The 18,744-nt window shown below is 43.5% G+C and overlaps 1 protein-coding gene across 1 annotated transcript in view; it reads left to right on the top strand.

Moving 5' to 3' along the window:
• Positions 1–3,089: 3,089 nt before the first annotated feature.
• LOC120952408 (uncharacterized) overlaps positions 3,090–18,744 on the top strand; it is a 25,284-nt gene continuing 9,629 nt past the window's right edge. Inside the window, exons 1-8 of the mRNA XM_040371720.2 lie at positions 3,090–3,252; positions 9,519–9,685; positions 13,971–14,223; positions 14,997–15,170; positions 15,321–15,513; positions 15,961–16,336; positions 16,485–16,606; positions 16,694–17,075. Of these exons, the coding sequence (XP_040227654.2) occupies positions 9,625–9,685; positions 13,971–14,223; positions 14,997–15,170; positions 15,321–15,513; positions 15,961–16,336; positions 16,485–16,606; positions 16,694–17,075 (1,561 nt within the window). The 5' untranslated portion in view covers positions 3,090–3,252; positions 9,519–9,624. The remainder of the gene's footprint in view (positions 3,253–9,518; positions 9,686–13,970; positions 14,224–14,996; positions 15,171–15,320; positions 15,514–15,960; positions 16,337–16,484; positions 16,607–16,693; positions 17,076–18,744) is intronic.

Below are 18,744 nucleotides of genomic sequence, written 5' to 3'. Positions count from 1 at the left end.
AATGGATTTCCCAAAAATAAACAATCTAGTGTTTTGAGGTACATTTCAAGCCGCGTTCGTTCTTGCTGTTCTCCATTTGTTTGTGTAGTTTTCGCATTTCATCGTTCCGTTCTGTGGTGATTAATTTTCTGGACTTTAGCTGCCACCGTTTTGGTTACCTCTAATTTTGTCTACTCAGCATACCCGAGGTTTGTGGCGAAAAAGATGAGACCATGAAATGGTGACGAGCTAAACCGATGGACAAAGTTATGTTGATCGTTTTGCGTCAGCAGTTTATCCCAATGTTGTTCGTGCTGTTTTGCCAACGTTGGTTCGTCCCTGCTAATAATACAAAGCTCGCCGAGCTTATGATTATTTTTGCTGACACCGGCAATATCTGTGTGCTTCCGAATGAGAGGAAAGAAAAACAAAGAAAGAGAAGACCTTCGCTGTCCTTGCCCACCGCTCGTGGTCCCTTTCTAAGATGAGTGCATCTTTCAATCTCAATCAGTCGCTTGACCAGTGTGAGCGTGACACCCGATGTCCGACGACCTTAAGATGGATAGAGGCCAATGGTGATTAGAAACTGAATTTGAAGTAGCTTACCGATTTTGACATGCCTTCAGCAGTGATCCAATGTCTCGTTCCATGGAAGCGATGGTAATTTGTCATCGAAACAGATCAACCATGGCATAGTGTCCCATGGTTCATTAGCGCGTCTGGTGTTGGCTTTGATCAATGTTTCCGTTGGCGTCTCTGCGTTAGCAAATATATAGGCAGACATTGGCAGAGAGGTTTTATTGTTTTTGACCATGGCTATTGAAAAAAGTTTGTTGTTTACTTTCCTATTTAATTCGCACAAACAAACATTGTTTGACGGCAGTTTGTCTTATTTAAACAGACTTATTTGAAATATTTTTCCATGGTGAAACATATTCAAACGCACTTTAACAGAAAACAAAGATTACTTACAACTAAATTCATTGTACACAAAACGACAGGGCCGTAAAAAACTAAATAAATTCTCCTATTTGCCGTAACGATCTACGCAGTCATGCCGGCCTCAGGCTTTTAACACAGTACCACGCAGCTAGGTAGTCAGTCAGTCCTTGGTGCGGGAAGACGGTCCATATGAGGCTTGAACCCTCGACAGACATGATATTAAGTCGCACGATTTGACGACTGTACCATGGGACCGCTCTTTGTAAACTTAATAAATAAATAAATAAATCCATTGTTCAGATAAGTGACAATGGCTCCGTCTGAATAGATCTTACGTCAACGATCAGGTCAAGATGAAAGATGAACACGTCAAGATGCATAGCCGAAAGCATCATACGACAAAAGCGTCTAGCTTTTAAAAATTACTTTTACAATACCGCACTGACGGTAATGGAAATTAAATTCTTCCCGTGACTCTGTTCGCCTGGCGGTTGGGCGAGAATCGCTACACAGTGCGAGGTTCGTCAATTTGAGTTCAAGGTTTGATGTTTTTGCCGTCATGTTTCAACGCCTTTGGCCAGCGAAGAGCATCCACCATCTCTTTACCGCTGTACCCAGTCCAGCGAATGAGAAACACCAGCAGGGTGACAGTATCAATAAAAGTAGAAAAAATGCACGATCAACGTCATCCCTCAACACTACCACTAACATACGCCATAAATCCAGCTTCTAGAAGCACTAAAGATACAATGGGGCAGTCAGTCCCGGGCATGGAAACATTGCTTAATCGTGCGTTAAAGAAATTAAAGAAAGCGGTACATGAGGCCGCGTGCGGCTTATGTGCAGGCTCAGCACCTCCGGTTCTTCCCGGCTTGCTTACGGTCTGCACCGTACGAAGCGCACAATAGTAAAACACTGTATACCGCCCCATGTAAGTTTCCCTTCCAGCGGCCCCGAGCGGTGCATTGCAATGGCTGTGGAACATTAAGACGTTTATGGACGGAGAGCGGCTGGGCGGCTGCAGGGAATGGGCAAAATAGAAAAAAAGCCATGAACCAACCGTACTGTCCGTGCGGTTTAAACAGCTCCTAGTTGGGGAAGGTAATTCCTTCGTTTCCTTGGCGTTAGCAATCGCTCTGTGGCTTGTGGTAATGGTTGAAAAGTATTTTGTATTAAAAAAAAGCGAAATGTCAGAACTATGAATGCATGAATTACTTCTTTTTGAGGTACTAGGTCAATTTGTAAAGAATAAGACTTTGTGTTGCTCTGCACTTTCGTGCATACTACCTTGTGAACTCCAAGTGAAGCTTCTTGTTTTATTTTATTTGACATTTTTCTGAAAATTTCATACTTTTACTTATATACTTTATTAAAAAAAAATAATATTGTCTTGTTTAATATTTGTTATGTTAAATGTGACAATTTAAACGACATGATCTTTTTTTTATAAAATGGATCGTTTCCGAAACAATGGATAGTTTACTGAATTCATTTTCAGTTTCATTACTGAACCATTGACAGACCTACTCCGTTAAACGCAATATTTGAAACACTATATATCTCTTTTAAAATCATTTCTTTGCAACAGCAGTACAAAAACAGTTGTAACAACGAATACAATATATACACAATTCACCTTATATGTAACAAATTTTACATTGAGAGGTGTAGTACACAATATTATTACTATTGTTATAACAATAGCATTTCGCTGTTTGTAAACACAGATGTCAATAAGAACGTGTCATTATATTTGTATAGTTTTTTTTCCAAAATGTTACATACTCATGTTGATAGCAACTGTTTCGGTGCTCTTCCTAAGACTTATCAATCTACACCAATGCGCGCCTATGCTCCGCAAAGCTCAATAAGTAGTGGAGCAGTAGTAATTTGTAGCTCACCACCAGGTCTGCAGCGGCCCACCATCATCCACACAGATGTAAGCGAATAGTTTGCACCAACACACTGACTGCGGCATACTGGTTTAAGCATTCCGAAAGGCTCAAGTCTCTACAGTGCGCCCGCTAAGTCACCGTCGTCGTTATTTGATTTCGCGCGTCTTGGTGATCGCTGCGGCTAGCGATCTAGGTTTGTCGTCGTCGTTGTGGACGACGATCGTCTGGTTGGTGATGGGGAAAACACAGCATGAGTTGGACTTCGAATTGCTTGCAAGACGTCCACGGGACCAGTTTTCGAGTGAACGTTGAAGCGCGCACACGCAACGTGCTGTGGTTCGTGCGTTGCGGTTTTTTTTGTTTCTGTCGTTTTGTTTGTTTCGTTTGTGATTTACAAAATAACATTCACACCTTTTTTCCCACCACATTTCTACTGGTACCTTCATACGTAACCGATTTAATCTAGTGTTGTTGATTTTTTTTAGTTTAACAGTATGATTTTGTGTACTTTCGTATGAGTTATTTGTTCACTGTTTCATGTTTTGCTCTCCCAGGCTCGTTCGAATCAGTCCCATAGCAGTTTTATTTCACTTGAGCACGTTTAGTGTTTTTTTCTTAAATCATACATACTCTCGTTCATGGTGCGAGTATCAACGGACAAACGAGTGCAGCAATGAGAACGTGGTGAATTGGGCGAACTGGAAAGGAACGTGTGACACAGCCGTTTTTTTGTGAGAGGGCTGTACAAAAATCTTTTGCAATCGCCACCCTTATGTGTCAAGATGAATATTTAGTGTGTGCGTTTGTGAGCATGTGTGATTATATGTGTTTGCGTGTGTGTTCGTGTGTGTCGATGGGAAAGGGTAGATAATCGGCCTCAATATCCAAAATCCAGCAGAATAGGAAAACACAATACAAAAAATGTGACCGTTAAATAAATCCAATCTCCGAATACTACTCTTTCTGTGGTCACTGCTGCTAAAAGTGGAATTTTGCTAAAGTTGAAGTGTACGTTGTGCAACGAGTTTACCAGTGCCGAGAAACGGTCGAACACAAACGTACTTACACCGATCGGTTGTACATTTCGCTCAGAGCTACTGTTTCCTGAACACGGGCGTAGCAAAACAGCTCGCTTGTGGGGTTGATAAATATTTAACCAGTGAAACGGGGTGTTGTGCACACCCTATGTGAATGTGTAGGATCAGTGGTGCAAGTGGCGAAAACATGTCCGTCCCGGTTGCCCAATAACGTGTCCGCGTATGCTTTTTTGTATTGTCTTATATTATTATACTCTGCATTGTAAATGCAAGTCAGGAGCAGTGTTTTTTTTTTAATTTTCTGTTCAGAGGATTCGTTCGTTTTTCTTCATTTATCGATCAGACTTGTACGCGAATGTGTGAATATGTTTCTGGTAATGTGTGTACTACCAATCGGGTTCAGAGTACCTTTGAAAGCTGGGAAGCACTGCCACCTGTGAGCCTGAGAGAAGGGGAATATCACGTTAAGAACTGTCTCGAACGATTGCAAGCGGGCTAGAAACTAGTTTTACGAGATGCAAGATTGCTGTATGCAATTTCTAGCCGTCAGTGTAGTGAAGTAATATTACCTATACACCTCTGTGGAATGATCCCGTGACTCGCGTAACGATTCGCATCGAGCTGGATCCGAACGCTTGGCTCGTTTACGACCTTGCATTTGACCAACCGCATACGACATATGACGAGGAAGGACCGGAAGGAGTATCTGTGCACGGTTGGAAAGCCTTCTACATGCCACAAAGATTAACTGACTGCTCGTCCATGTCCCCGTCACCGATTCGAACGTTGGAGAGACGAGATTTGGGTCGTGTATGACAACAGCAACAAAAGACTCGCACGATACGGCAAGCGACGAACGTGGCCTCTCTCCCAATTTGTGGCCCATTAACATTGAAGTGTTTGATGAATGCTTCACTTTTCATGGAGCGTCATTGCGCAAACTCGTCTGTTGATTGAATTTGGATAAAGTAGACCGTCGTAAGCTGTTTTATCTGCGCCTCGCTCGATTGCACAGAAGCAAATGTAAAATGCTTTATAACAGTACAATTCTGCCACAGGCGAGATTGCAGCGCTTTTCAAACGTTAAATAATCGTGAGAAAAATTTAAACTACAGTTTATGTGTCACGTTGTGGCCGTTTACTGGCACGAAAGTTTACGATTGGTCTTGGTGTGACGGAAATGAATATTTTAAACCATTGGAAGGTTTCCCTTTTCATTCGATTAAAGGCGGATGTTTGTGGAAGAAATGGCTTGGGTCTTTACAAACATCCGTGTCTATATACATTATCCGTTTCGCTGTCTTTCTTTTGTTGTTTTCTTTGTTGCAATGTCGGTTATTTGCCGGACCAACGGAGCAGGGGTTCACATTGTTCGGACTTTACAGTGAAGTCAATTGATGTCACGGGAGTGCAGGGCTGCTGCGAATGGGCTTCCCAGTTAGAGTACAACCCAGGGACCCAGGGGAAGTGCAATAATAATGCAAAAAAAGCAATTTCCAACAGTATCAACTGAGGCACGTTTCAAACCGTTTCGTTTCCATCCATATGCTGGTGCTATTTACAGCCCGTGCCACATCGAACCTCACGATTGACGCTGCCTAGTATTATAATCCTTGTTGGGAAAGAGGGAGAGGAGGAGGGGAGGGGGAGGAGAGTTACCCGTGGGTCGACTACAATTAAGTAACTTGTTCTAAGCGACGCAAGAGCAATGGTTTATATAGCCGGCAATTAACTCCCTTCCCGCCACGGCACGTCTCTACCCCAATGGAGCGTTTGCTAGATAGTTTGTCAGCATCCTCCACACGTCAAGGTTCACCCTGAATGCACAGGACATAGCGTCGTTGTTTGATACTAAATGATAATGACATCGTGAGTGCAGGAGGCTGAGAGAGGGTAGGGTTTCAAACTGGACTAAGCTAACCTCCTAACGCCGTTGTGGGCAAGAAACAATTTTGTCTAAGGCCACTGAGCACGAGTAGTGCCACTCTGCTCTTGACGCAGCTTAATTTAGTTTCGTGCATTGGTGACCCTAGGTTGTGACCTCAAAACATAAAAACCTGCCCCTTGGTAGGGCATTTGAAAAGTGTTTTACCTTCAAAACCACCCGTCACTGTTTTCAGATGCTTTTTTCCAGATAAGCACCGCCTTTTTCGAAGGATAATTACGCTCTGCGTATGATAGTAAACGTTTGTTTGAAAACTAAATCATTCTGCTGTTAATAAGCATTGCAATCCATAAACCTGCAAATTTTTCTCTTCATAGCAGATTGAAGTAGCGTTTTCACTTTGTCAAAACAAAACAAATATCTCGAGCTGTATGCACTGTTCGAGGGGTAAGATAGAAAGGCCACACAGACTGCAGCAGTAGCAGTTGTAACAACATAAAAAACGCTATACGATACATCTACGCCGAACGTTACCTTTGGTTGGGTGATTTTTATGCTTTCTTCAAAGCAAAAATCCTACCTACATCACCCCTGTGCGCTGGCCGACTCATCCATCGATCGATAAGCAAAACGGAGTGTGATTTGTTCACTGAGCGATCGAAAGCAAGCGTATCTGTGGGCTGTTCGCGAGCAAAAAGCGCACTGTTAGCCTAGATATAATTAATAGAAAGCAAAGTGTAGTGATATGATGGCTATCACCTAGCGCAGAAGAGGCGGTTGGCGGACGAGTGCTCTAATTAAATGCAAACGATGCAAACGAGTCGTTTTGTAGCCGCGTTCCAAGACTTACAGCAATGCAGGTGGTTTATGGATCAGCATGAAAACAACCATTACCATCCGTTGCCAGGGTGCCACACGGAGAGCGGTGTTTTGGATGATCTCACTCTTGGTGAAATTCGCTCCTCCCGCTGTTATCGTTACATTGCATAGAAAGTGCTTCATGCTTCGGTACAATCTTGCCGTATTTTTTGTTGTTGTTGGTTAAATTACACCAATACGCAACGAGCAGAAGAAGTAGCAGTAGATTGTTGATGGTCACCTGTGCGAAAACTGCTCAAGAAATTCCATTCCGAGTGATTCGGTTTCAGCAGACAGAATGTCCCAATCGCGGTGTCTAATGAACGGCAATGGAACCATTGGTGGGATTCTTTCGATTCGAATAGATCATTCAATGGACCGATTGGTCAATACGCAGGTCGATTGCTAGTTTGATCTGAACGAGAAGTGTTTCTAACGCAATAGGAACTGTTCGGGTGACTGGCCTCACTAGACGCAGCCTCAACAGACGGTGTGGACTTGTGACATTTGTGCCACAACACTAGTGAACAGAACAGCGATAGACGCTCACAGATACACAGATCACATAAACCAAATAACACACACATATACACCATGAGCGAACAAGTTTTTTCGCCGAAACCGGTGCGTGGCTGCGTTCAAATTACAACATCACACAGATGGTGGCACATTTGGATGATGGTTGATTTGATTCCGCTCCATCGTCATCATCATCTGGTCGATGATTTTGACTTGATGATTTTTCGCAACCCCAAAAAGCGCCCAAATGTTTGAGTGCCATTCGTTCGTTCGTCTATCTCGTAACGCCACGAGATATTGGCACGCTGCTGGCGAACGCATGCGGAGGATGTAGCGCGTCTTGAGAGGAGAAAACATGTCGCTGTGACCTTCGTTCAAAACCCACCACCACCACCACATAGCAGTTCTTGGCCGGGCTTGAAGCAATGAGTTCGTCTATTAGTCAATCGACATTTGAGCCGAACCACGAGAGCAGCGCCGTTTGAACAACTTGCGATCTCGACGCATGCTTCAAAATAAGGTGAAAACCGAAGGTGAAAATAGTAGCCCCATGCACTACCGAAGCAGCAGACCACTCTTTAGCACGTGCCAGACGTTTGGAATGAGAGAACTGGTGACGATTGCTGTTTGATATTGCGCACTGCGTCAAAAAGGCGTAATGTAGTAATCAATACACTAGACGTTGGCAAATGAAATGGCGAGCGACGAATGTATCGTCCGTTCGATGTCAACGGTGTGCCTGAGATGATACTCACTAGTCCCATACTCTAACAACATCTTTGGTAGCCGTCCGCTACTGTTACGAGCATTTGTGTGTCTTTTTTCTACGTTATGCCTGAAACATGTCAAACGACACGTTTTAGAATTGAGCCTGCAGTTTGTGGGCTCACGTTACCACACTCGAAACGTTTCATACGGTTTTGGGGTCTTCTTCATCGCATAAGAACAACAGCAAGAGCACATGGTGTACAATGAGTGCGTTATGGGCACGGTGATACGGTGCAAGCGGTAACGTAAACGACGTTCCAGTGCACATGGCCTATTGCTGCTGCATGGTTGCTACATACTCGGCCATGTATTGCATAATGCCGTTCGTTCGTTCGCCCAACACTGAAACCCTTGAATTGCCGCCATACGCAGACCCCGAACGTGTGCTTGAAGGCGAACGGCAAATTCCGCCCGTCCCGAACGGGCCGGGTTTTCGATAGGATATTTCTTCTTCAGTTTAGCAATCGTTAGGACCCCGTTTACCGGTGGTATCATTTTGCGCCAACCAGTTTTATTTTTCTATGACGATGGCGATCGCAAACGTGACATTTGCACGAGGACCTGCTTCATGCGGCTGTTGCAATTCGGTTGCGCTACCATGCTCGTTCGATATCGCATGGTGTGGCGTGGAGTGGGCTAACGTAGTTTATGCAAAAAGGTTTCGGAAGCTTAACTTTGGCAAGATAATGCGAAGATGATGCTAATCTTATACACAAGCAACAATAACAAAATATGAACCAGTCTGATAACACAAAAACGACAAGACAATCCCTGAACGACCTTCTTCCTTCACACAGCACTCCAAAACGACTGACTTCCGCGTTCTACCAGTGTTACCTTTCGAACGTATAAACAAACACGAACAGTATGGGCATGGTACGGCTGTGGACGATCGAGTTTGAGAACTGGTTTCCGTCGGCGAAGGGTATCACTTTTCCGGGCAGCCTGCCTTCAAGCGATCGCCGTATGAACAAGGCGAACTTCGTAGCCAATGATCGACTCATTACACTGGTCGTCCGTGAGATAAAATGGCCGCAAACCCTTAACAAAAAAGGATTATGGTAGCCATGCAGCTCAAATCTGCATTAAAATTAAGCTAATTTGAATGGTTCGGTGTCGGTTTCTGGTTGATAAGAGGGCAAAGATTTTAAGAGATTTTTTAAGCTAAATACGTATGCCACGGGATCGAAGAAGTAACTAAAGTGATCATCAAAATGATCATCGGAACAAATGGGATATGCGTAAATGATGAAAACAAAACATACCCCAAAACCAAACCGGACATAAATGCAAGGTCGTGCCACGCTATCGAATCGCGAGAGAGAGAACGGATCGTTCACAGGCTCGTGTATATCGTGTAAACAAAGCAGACTTACACCATCCCTCCTCGAAAGTGATCACCAAGGAGAGTGTAGACGTGTAGTGAACAATGAACACCAGTAAACGAATAACTCACGATGCGCAAAGAGTAAAACTAGTACCAGGGACCCCATTTTCCACCATTCCATTCGTATGGTGGAGTGAACGAAGCAGATCACCTTGGTCGTAAAAGATTGTAATAAGTGTAGCTAAGATATTCGTGGCACGGCTTTTCTTCCATTCATGTGTGACTCTATATTTTTTCCGTTAAAATAGCGATAGTGTTTAGAAATTGCGGAAATTTTTTCGCACATACCTCAACTCGCCGGAATAGATCTACAAATATCGGTCCATCTACAGCACGACGGAACAAACATAAAAAATGTACGGCAGAAGCAATCGGTTATGTGCTAAACTGTCCAGCGCTTTTCTTCGAAAGTGGTGTAAGTATGATGCGTTTAGAAAGTTTAAAAAACCATCAAATATTGAGCTTGGTAGCTTAAAACTGTACAATTTCAATTAAACATTTGTGGGAAACGAGTGATGCCAATCTAGTATTTAGGAGCTTAGTATGAAATTTTCTTGATGGAATACTATGCAATCAAATTAATAGTATAATTCGAAAAAAAACCATTACTAACTATAAAGTTTAAAAAAAATCCATTAGGAAGCAATTAGATGCTTATCATGCAAGGGTTTAAATGATATAGAGTGAAAGTATTTCACTTTCCGTACGAGTTTATTTCCTCTTGCGGTGTCATTTGAAGCTTAGTAAGCATTTATCTTACTACAAAGCATAACATTTTCATATGATGAAATTAACATGGTCCTAAACTGGAGTTTCTACTCTGCTACAAGATTATTCACATAGGGCCTGTTTTGCAGCAGCGCTGTAGTTAGTGGATGATGAACATCTACCAGGGAATGTACAATTTTCAATTTTACCAATACTTCTCCACACTGCTTTCCATCGTTCTTTCTCTTTGTGCTATTTTCTGTTTCTTTGTCTGCCGCAAACGATCGAAAGCCACCTGACCAACGCGCAACGCTGCCAACCATCACTATTCCGAGACGGTGGATTTAGCAACCGAAGCAAAATCTGCATGGCTTTCTTCGCGATCGTGAGTGCAGCAGCTATGAGTTGTGACCCATTCGCTGCCTATTGGTGTGCGGTTTGCTATGATCAGCCATGGCTAACGTTGAACCAAACGTGCGGTGGTAGTGGTGTTCATTGATGATTGCTGTATGTGGTACAGCCGCCGTCCGTCCACCTTGAGACGAAAGTTCCTTTCCACACTGTCCCTCGGTCTAGAGCGGCCGGTGTGAGCCATACGTAATGAATCCGGTTCCTTTCCCCATGCCGAAAGCACGTGGCATAGTGTTGGTGATTTGGTGCTGGGTTAATGGAAAGAAATTGCCATTGCGTAAGGGAGTTGGCGAAGTCGTGGGTAGATAGGGGAAAGGCTACGCAGGCAAACGGGCGGAAAACAAAGAAAGCAAAAATATGGCACACATAAAAAAGGTGTGTTTTGTTGTAAAAACACCACGGCAAAAAGCAGTAACCCCGAAATACCATGTTGGCTGTCATGCGCACACCGCAAAGAGCCGAATGCGCACTTGGTTTGTGTACACCTTTTCGGAAACTCAAGGCGACACATTGCGCCCGGTGTTTCGGTGTTGCTTTTGAGTTGTGTTACAAAGACTGCAGTATCGCACATGAGTCGCAGTGCTAAAAGTAATTCATGAGAAAATAGCGCTACGTTCAAGCAGTTCACACGACGCGAAAGCAATCAATGGCAACGAAGATGAGCTTTTGGGGGTGAGAAAACGGTCCATGAGATAGAAATAATTGTGTTACGTTACATCACCAGCTATTTAAATAAACCTTTAGTGTGCTTCAGATAACGTTTACAGATTAAACCTCAATCTGTTTAGGTCGTGCTTCCTTTCGTTTTTTGGACTGTGCATGCTTTCTTTCTCATGCATTGCTGGTAAATGAAAGATCAAGTAGTATGAATAAAATTGGATTGAAATTTTGATACGTTTCTTTTTTTTCCTAAACTTATCCCCTGGGGAAGAAAAAATAGAGAGTTTGTTGAAACTAACAGTTTGGGGCGAAATTGAAAGTGGTAAAAATAGTCCACGAATCATAGTCATTTGTATACACTTGTGCGTACATTTTTGCCCAGAAATTGACTGTTGTTTCATGTAAGGCCATCAACGTAAGGCGCGTAAGAACATATCATCTTCACATAGAGTACAGATTTTTCACCCCAACTTAACTCAAAATTCAAATGTATTGAATATGTTTTTATATTTCTCATTGCAAAATTATATGATTTTAAAATCAACAAACACAAACAAACACATTCCAACCATGTTGTGCGATATAAATTGAAACTAAAGCTTCTCGACAGCTTGCGCTGAGACTCGGCGAGACTTTGGAATTTGCATGTTAATAAAACGAATCAGGTTTTTAGCTCGTGACGCTATTTCCTGCTAAACGGTCCCCGCATGTCTGATGATGCACCATAGAACTCGCCAAGATGGTAAGGGTATTTCGGGTCAAAGACCTGTTTTCGTAGGCAATTAAGAAATCGGAGATCGAACCAGGGACAGGAAAGAGAGGTCCGATGACGTTGGAAGAGGAAATCTCATCTCTTCTATTCTACGACGGCTACGTGGTACCCGGGCCCGCAAACGTTGATGCTTCATCCGGTTTAATTTGCCCATCTTGCATGCTGTGGTGCTGTGTTTGTGTGAGGGTAGAAACAACCTGAGATGGTGGACCTAGTGTGACTTTCAACGTACGTTTCGAGGTTTAGTGCGATGGCGTTTGAAGGATAATTTTGATGGCCGTTTCAGGGTCACCGACGGAAGCGATATCAATTAGGCAACGAGTAGCAAAGCTACGACGTTTGTTAATGATAGTAACGTCGTTACCCACCGGTATAAGGTTGCTTTCTGGTCGTCTAATGGTACGACAAGATACATTAGCCCGTTTTTTCGTCTTTGGCAAATGGTACGAGAAAGCACCATGAAGCAAGAAGTTCAAGGAATGTTCAATTATGCGCAACAACATTTGGTTTAGAACGATCATATGCGGTTGGTTGGTGTTCGTAAATGAAGCGAAAAAGAATTGAGGTAAATTTTCATTGTAGCCTTAACGATCATCTATGAGCAGCGTTTTTTTTGTTTTATTTGTTGTATGCTTATGTTAACGTTAATGTTGCGCAGAGTTTGTAGGGGAACTGACTTCAAAATATCGCAATAATTCGAAATAAAAATTTAGATAACATAATCGATCTTTATGAACGCTGTTGTAACATAAGTTGTCTAAGTTGTTGCCTTCTAACAGAAATTTTACATCGTTTGAGTCATATTTACAAAACTAAATCTAGCATTAGTGTCAACCCCTGTATGCGGTCACATACCACATAGACGACTCTTTACCGAAACCCGTTCAATGCCCACGTGCTGACACGCTGCTAATGAAGCTACAATGTAAGGACACTCTCGAAACCTAGTTTCGGTGCGCCAAAGGAGAATCGAAGCAGAGCAGAAACTGAAACCGAAATTGAAACCAAAAACCACATGGCACACGTACTCGGTTACACAAACAAACGCCCTATTGCGCCATCCGCTGCTGGTGAGCTATCGTTTCGGCGTGCGTTTTTCCCACACATACCCGCGCACCGAGGAATTACCTTTGCGTTCGGTCATAAAACAATGCATATACCGTGCAGAGGGTTTGTTTCTACGCTCGTGGCTTACCCGCGGCCATCTCATTATCCACCTAGAAAAAAAAGCTAAACCGACTCCACCAATCAGTCAGGTGGGAATTTTTCTCAGCTTTTCGCCCGTCGACCACCCCTCAAGACAGCCATGGTTACAACGGCTTCGGGTCATTTGCGAACCACAAAGGCAATACAGCGGAATGGCCGGCCTACCGGGGCGTAGTCACAAGATGGAGTGGGGTGTGAATTAGAGAGGGTGCGGTGGGTGGGTTTTGAGCCGTTGGAAAAAAATGTGTTCCACAAACTGCTGCAAAACCGTACCGCCATACCACCGACATAAGCGCATTGCATCATACCGAACCACCGTAGCAGGTGACCGGCGAGTTCGGGTTAGGTCATCCTCGAAATGCAATTCCAGCCTCTTCATTTGTTAGCTCGCAAAAAGGCCTCGTTAACCAGTGGCCCCTTGTAGTCAAGCAATCACCTTCGCCACCTCAAGGCATTCCGTCGAACAAGCCAGCGAAAGCTACCACGAGACTGAGAGAGATGCAATCAACACGAACAAAGATGCACATCTCGCGATATTTGCTATTGGAGATTAATTTATTTGCATTTGCTGGCCCGTGCGAGACCTAGTTGCCCTTAGCACCGGCCTCGCGGTGATCTTGACCTTCTGGTGGGCGAGCACTTGCACGACAACTTATCACCGCGGTGGCAGGTCAGCTGTCCGTCTAATCGATAAATCTACGTTCTGGCATCAATGCATTCCCATGGCATCAAACTTCTGATGTGTTACATGCTACCGGAACCGGATCACCTCCAGGGGTTTGATCGATCGCATTCAGGCCGCAATATTAGAATATTTAGCAATCATTTCCATAACTCAAGGGAAGCTGCAGCTGCATAACTCAAGCTGCAAAGATTGCACTAGATAAACTTCTTATATGTTCAGTGTACTTATTATTTATTTCCTATTTGTATCCATCCGCAGGGTTCGTGATAGCGTTCGCACTAAGCCTGCTCGTGCTTGGTGCTCTAGTCACATTCGGTTTCACGGCCTTTATCAGGACGATCATTGATCATCAGGTAGCGCTGAGGGTGGGCGGACAGTCTTTTGGCTGGTGGTCGCGGCCTCCAGTCGAGCCAATCATCAGAATCTTCGTCTACAACGTCACGAATGCCGACGAGTTCCTGAACAACGGAACCAAACCCATTCTGGACGAGCTGGGACCATACGTTTATGTGTAAGTCATTAAACCGCAATTACCGATGTGTACATCCAGATATCTGTTTTTCTTCTATTTGTAAAGCACTAACCGACGTCTTTACGTGCGCAATTGTAAGAAGGTTGACATAGTGCATGAGTTGATTGCAATTGTGACCTTCAACTTTTGAAAGAAATTAGCTTCGCAGTGATAAAGATCAGACAACAAAAAACCATCCAGTTCCAGTATTTGTATTAGTATATCAATACTAAAAAATCAAGATCTGCTTAGTTGGTGCAGCAACATTAGTCGATCTAGGCCTGTGTAAGTCACTAATGAGCTTAGCTATTTGTGACTTGTCAGTGTACTCATTGCAGAATAGTCCATACATCCATGGCTGTTATTCAAGGACTTGATATTCAACTTAACTTTTGTTAAAACATTTAACCTGGTGAACGCATATGATTATCATTCATATGCGATATTCAACATTTATAAGATCTATGAACCAATTGAAAGAAGGTCATTTTCTGTTGCGATATCCTGTTCGATTTGCACATCGGCTGATTAGTTCAAGGACTTTAATTGAATGTGCAAAGCTGAGTTAGCAATTAGCATAACCTACAAAATACAGTATGCAAAGATGATAGTTTTATTTAATCATTTGGTTTCATGCTTAGAGACATAATTAGAATACAAACTGGGACTGGATGTCATTTTGCTTTCTTACTTCCCATCATTTCCTTTCATCATTGTGTGATAGTGTTTTTGTTCGTACGTTTCTGTTTATTTTTTCCGCTCTCTTCCTCCAGTCAAACATGGGAAAAGGTCAACATTAAAGAAAACCCGAACGGCACTATCAGCTACAACCAGAAGCGAGTATATATCTTCAACGAGGACCTGTCCGGGGGTCTGGAAGACGATGTAGTCATCGTACCGAACATTCCAATGCTGAGCGCCACGTCGCAGAGTAAACACGCTGCACGGTAAGCACGGAATCTTTGGAAGAGCAGGGGTGTAGCAAACATTCCAAAAAATCCAAGAAAAAAAATCTAGCTTTCAATAGCAACGGCGGACTGGTGCCGATTGCTCCACGTGTTAACTAATGCACGGTTACGATGTCTTTTGGGGAACAGGTTTCTACGACTAGCGATGGCGAGCATTATGGACATCCTGAAGATTAAACCGTTTGTTGAGGTGTCGGTTGGCCAATTGCTGTGGGGCTACGAAGACCCGCTACTAAAGCTGGCGAAGGACGTTGTGCCGAAGGAGCAGAAGCTACCGTATGAAGAGTTCGGACTGATGTACGGCAAAAACAGCACCTCGAAGGTGAGTCAACGATCCCACCATCTGTCCCACTGACGAATGGTGAACTGCCGAGCGATGTAAACACTATCGGGCCGATCGAGTGCGATCGTAAGCATTGTGTGACATCTTCATAATAGAAAAAGCAAACGTTAAGCACCCGTCGGGGAGGTATGCGCATACACTAGGGTGCTGTTTAAAATCACGTACTTGCCGTATTAACAACGTGACATTTTACACCTCTTCTATCTGACCGATCCGATGGAAGAGTTCCGCCACTTGTGCCGCCTGAGAGCGTGACGTCAATCGTCTGACATTTGTAAAATGTAAATGAACGATCCTTCTTGGAAGCGGAAGCATAGTACTTCCGCATTCCGGGTTGAAATATGCGACGATAATCCAATTAGCCCATCGTCTGTCGACAAATTGTAATTCTTTATCTGCTGCTTTATTCATATCACCGATCTGTAGGACACTGTGACTGTTTGGACCGGTGTGGACGATATTAACCAGTACGGCATCATTGACAAGTATAATGGCCGATCGCACCAAACTCACTGGCTGTCGGAACAGTGCAACCGGCTGAACGGCACGGACGGGTCGATCTTCCCACCTCGCATTACCAAAAACTCGACACTCCATGTCTACGAGAAGGATCTGTGCCGACTGTTGCCCCTAAGCTTCGAGAAGGAGGTCACCGTGCGTGGAGGAGTGAAGGGATACCGCTTCACACCGTCCCCGGATGTGTTTGCTTCGGTGGACAAGAACCCGAACAATATGTGCTACTGCCCAGCCGGGCCGCCGTGCGCACCTCATGGATTGTTCAATGTATCACTCTGCCAGTATGGTACGTATTGCTGCAGATATGATTTCCAAAGAAAGCAAGTTAGATTTGAAAGATTCGAATCAAACTGAATGTTGTGCTTTCAGTAGCTATGTAGTACTTCTTCATAGCTAGCTTCCTCATCGAAATTAATCGAATTGACTATTGACAGACTCGCCGATTTTGCTCAGTTTCCCGCATTTCTACATGGCTGACCAAACGCTACGTACCGCGGTAGAGGGTATTTCGCCGCCCGAAAAAGACAAGCACCAGCTGTTCATTGATGTGCAACCGGTAAGTAACTTCCGTACAACATCGACACAATTACCCACGGCACGGCATACTGAATGCTAATAATTTTCCTATTGTATCACCGAACAGGACATGGGCACTGCCCTGAGGGCACGGGCACGAATCCAGATCAACCTTGCCGTTAGCCAGGTGGTGGACATCAAACAGGTTGCCAACTTCCCTGACATCGTTTTCCCCATCCTGTGGTTCGAGGAGGGTATCGACTCGCTACCGGATGAGATATTGGACCTGATGAAGGTGGCCACGAACATACCGCCCCGAGCGAAGTTCATTCTGACGATCGCACTGTTCGGGCTCGGCGGTTTCCTGTTCGTTGTTGCCGTAATCTGTCTCGTGCGAAAGTCGCACCGGCAGAGTACACTGCATCTGGAAGGTTCAAATTATCTGGCCACGGCGTCCGTCGATCAAGCCAAGAAGAAGGCCAAAATGGACAATGGTATGAGCAGCAAGAGCAACTAGACTCGGTACAGTACCGCTAAGCAGCACTGTCGGTTATAACTTCTTCGCCTGTAAGCCGCAAGGCAAACGATATTCGGCGATGCAACTGGTGTGAAGCAAACCATTAAGAGACTCATCGCGGAAGCAAGCTGTATGATATATGTAGGGCTGATAGCCATTTCGTGGAATACTGAATCGTGTCATGCGTGATAAAGGACATCCGTTGGTCGAAATGAAACACTGATCGCGAAAGCACGATCGTTTATTGGTAACATCCTTCGCTCAACACTCTATCGCTATCGTATCAGGAGGGATTATTTCATGCCACATTCGAAAAAGTATCCCAAAACAGCGTAATGGAAGTGAAGGTCATGGAAATTTCTATTCTTTATTGCCAATTGGTGTGTAAGTAAGTAAAACAGAGTCGCTTGTGGAGATCAAAGCAATAACAACAGAGGTTAAAACAACTATAAAAACTGGGAAACTCGAATACGCCTAGCGTACGGATTAGAAAGAAAGTGCAAATGAACAAAAGTTTTGCATTGTTATATTATTCTATGTGATTTATACAAAAAAAGGGGGGAAACATTTATGCTAAGACGCATATGCCATCTAAGGTAATGGTTGAGGTCATACGACGAAGAGAGCCTTTTTTGCAATAAACAATCGTTTACAACTATTATAGTGGATGGTGTATGTGTCTTAGGTTACGGGCACCTGCTTGCTGCAGCGATCAACGTGCAGGAAAAGGAGATTTTAATCAATGGCATCTATTTTAATCATTATTGCACACATCACACTTTTGCTCAATGCGTACGATTTATTAAGTGCTTGGTGTGTGTTTAATGCAATTCAAAATTGTTATTTTAATCATATTTTGACCTAACTTTCTACCGTAGGAAAAACATGATCAGGAACATTTTCAAATTTTGTTTAAAATTCAAATTAAAATGTGCGCTCAAATTTCTTCTGGAGGTCAAATTCGCTTCCAAAAACAGTTCTTAACCGACCGTGAAAATTAGCCAATCATTTGACAATTAGAGGCAACTCCCTAAAACATACCATACTGCGATCCAGTTTCGGACAATCGCTCAACTCCAAGCCCGGCATTTGATTGCTGGACACATCGGCGTAGTGCTTCAGTTGCCAAATATAAATGAACGATTTGTTTATCCTCTTGCTACTGCTGGCATAGCATCGTCCATTTTTACGATCGTACACCGCACTGTGTGTACTGGTAAAATGTAATATTTTAGCTAGTAAGTGTATAAATAGTACGGTGGCTAAGGTCAGGTGGGGATAAAATTTAATTCTTTAACAATAAACAACAAAAAAAAAACAACAACTACAAAACGGGAAACGGTATGAGCAACAAAACAATAAATGCAAACACACTGTACACGTAAGACTATATATATAATAGGTCAGGCAAGCGAACCCGTTACATGTGCGCTATGAGGCGAGTGATGGGTACAGATTGTATCGAATAATTTAGGTTTGATTAGAATGACTCGATGAAACGCAGATATGCCGTGACTCCCGTGGGTGAATAGGTACATTTAGATACTTTTTTCTTCGTAGCACGTTGCTGACGCGTAAGATTACAGCGTTACTTTTGTACTATGGAACAAAGTGGACAGAAATAAACAATCAATAAAAAAACGGTTTAGTTTTATTTCACC

The sequence above is a fragment of the Anopheles coluzzii genome, chromosome 2 (genome assembly GCF_943734685.1).
Source record: "Anopheles coluzzii chromosome 2, AcolN3, whole genome shotgun sequence".
NCBI lineage: Eukaryota > Metazoa > Arthropoda > Insecta > Diptera > Culicidae > Anopheles > Anopheles coluzzii.
This window is presented reverse-complemented; position numbering and strand designations above follow the sequence as displayed.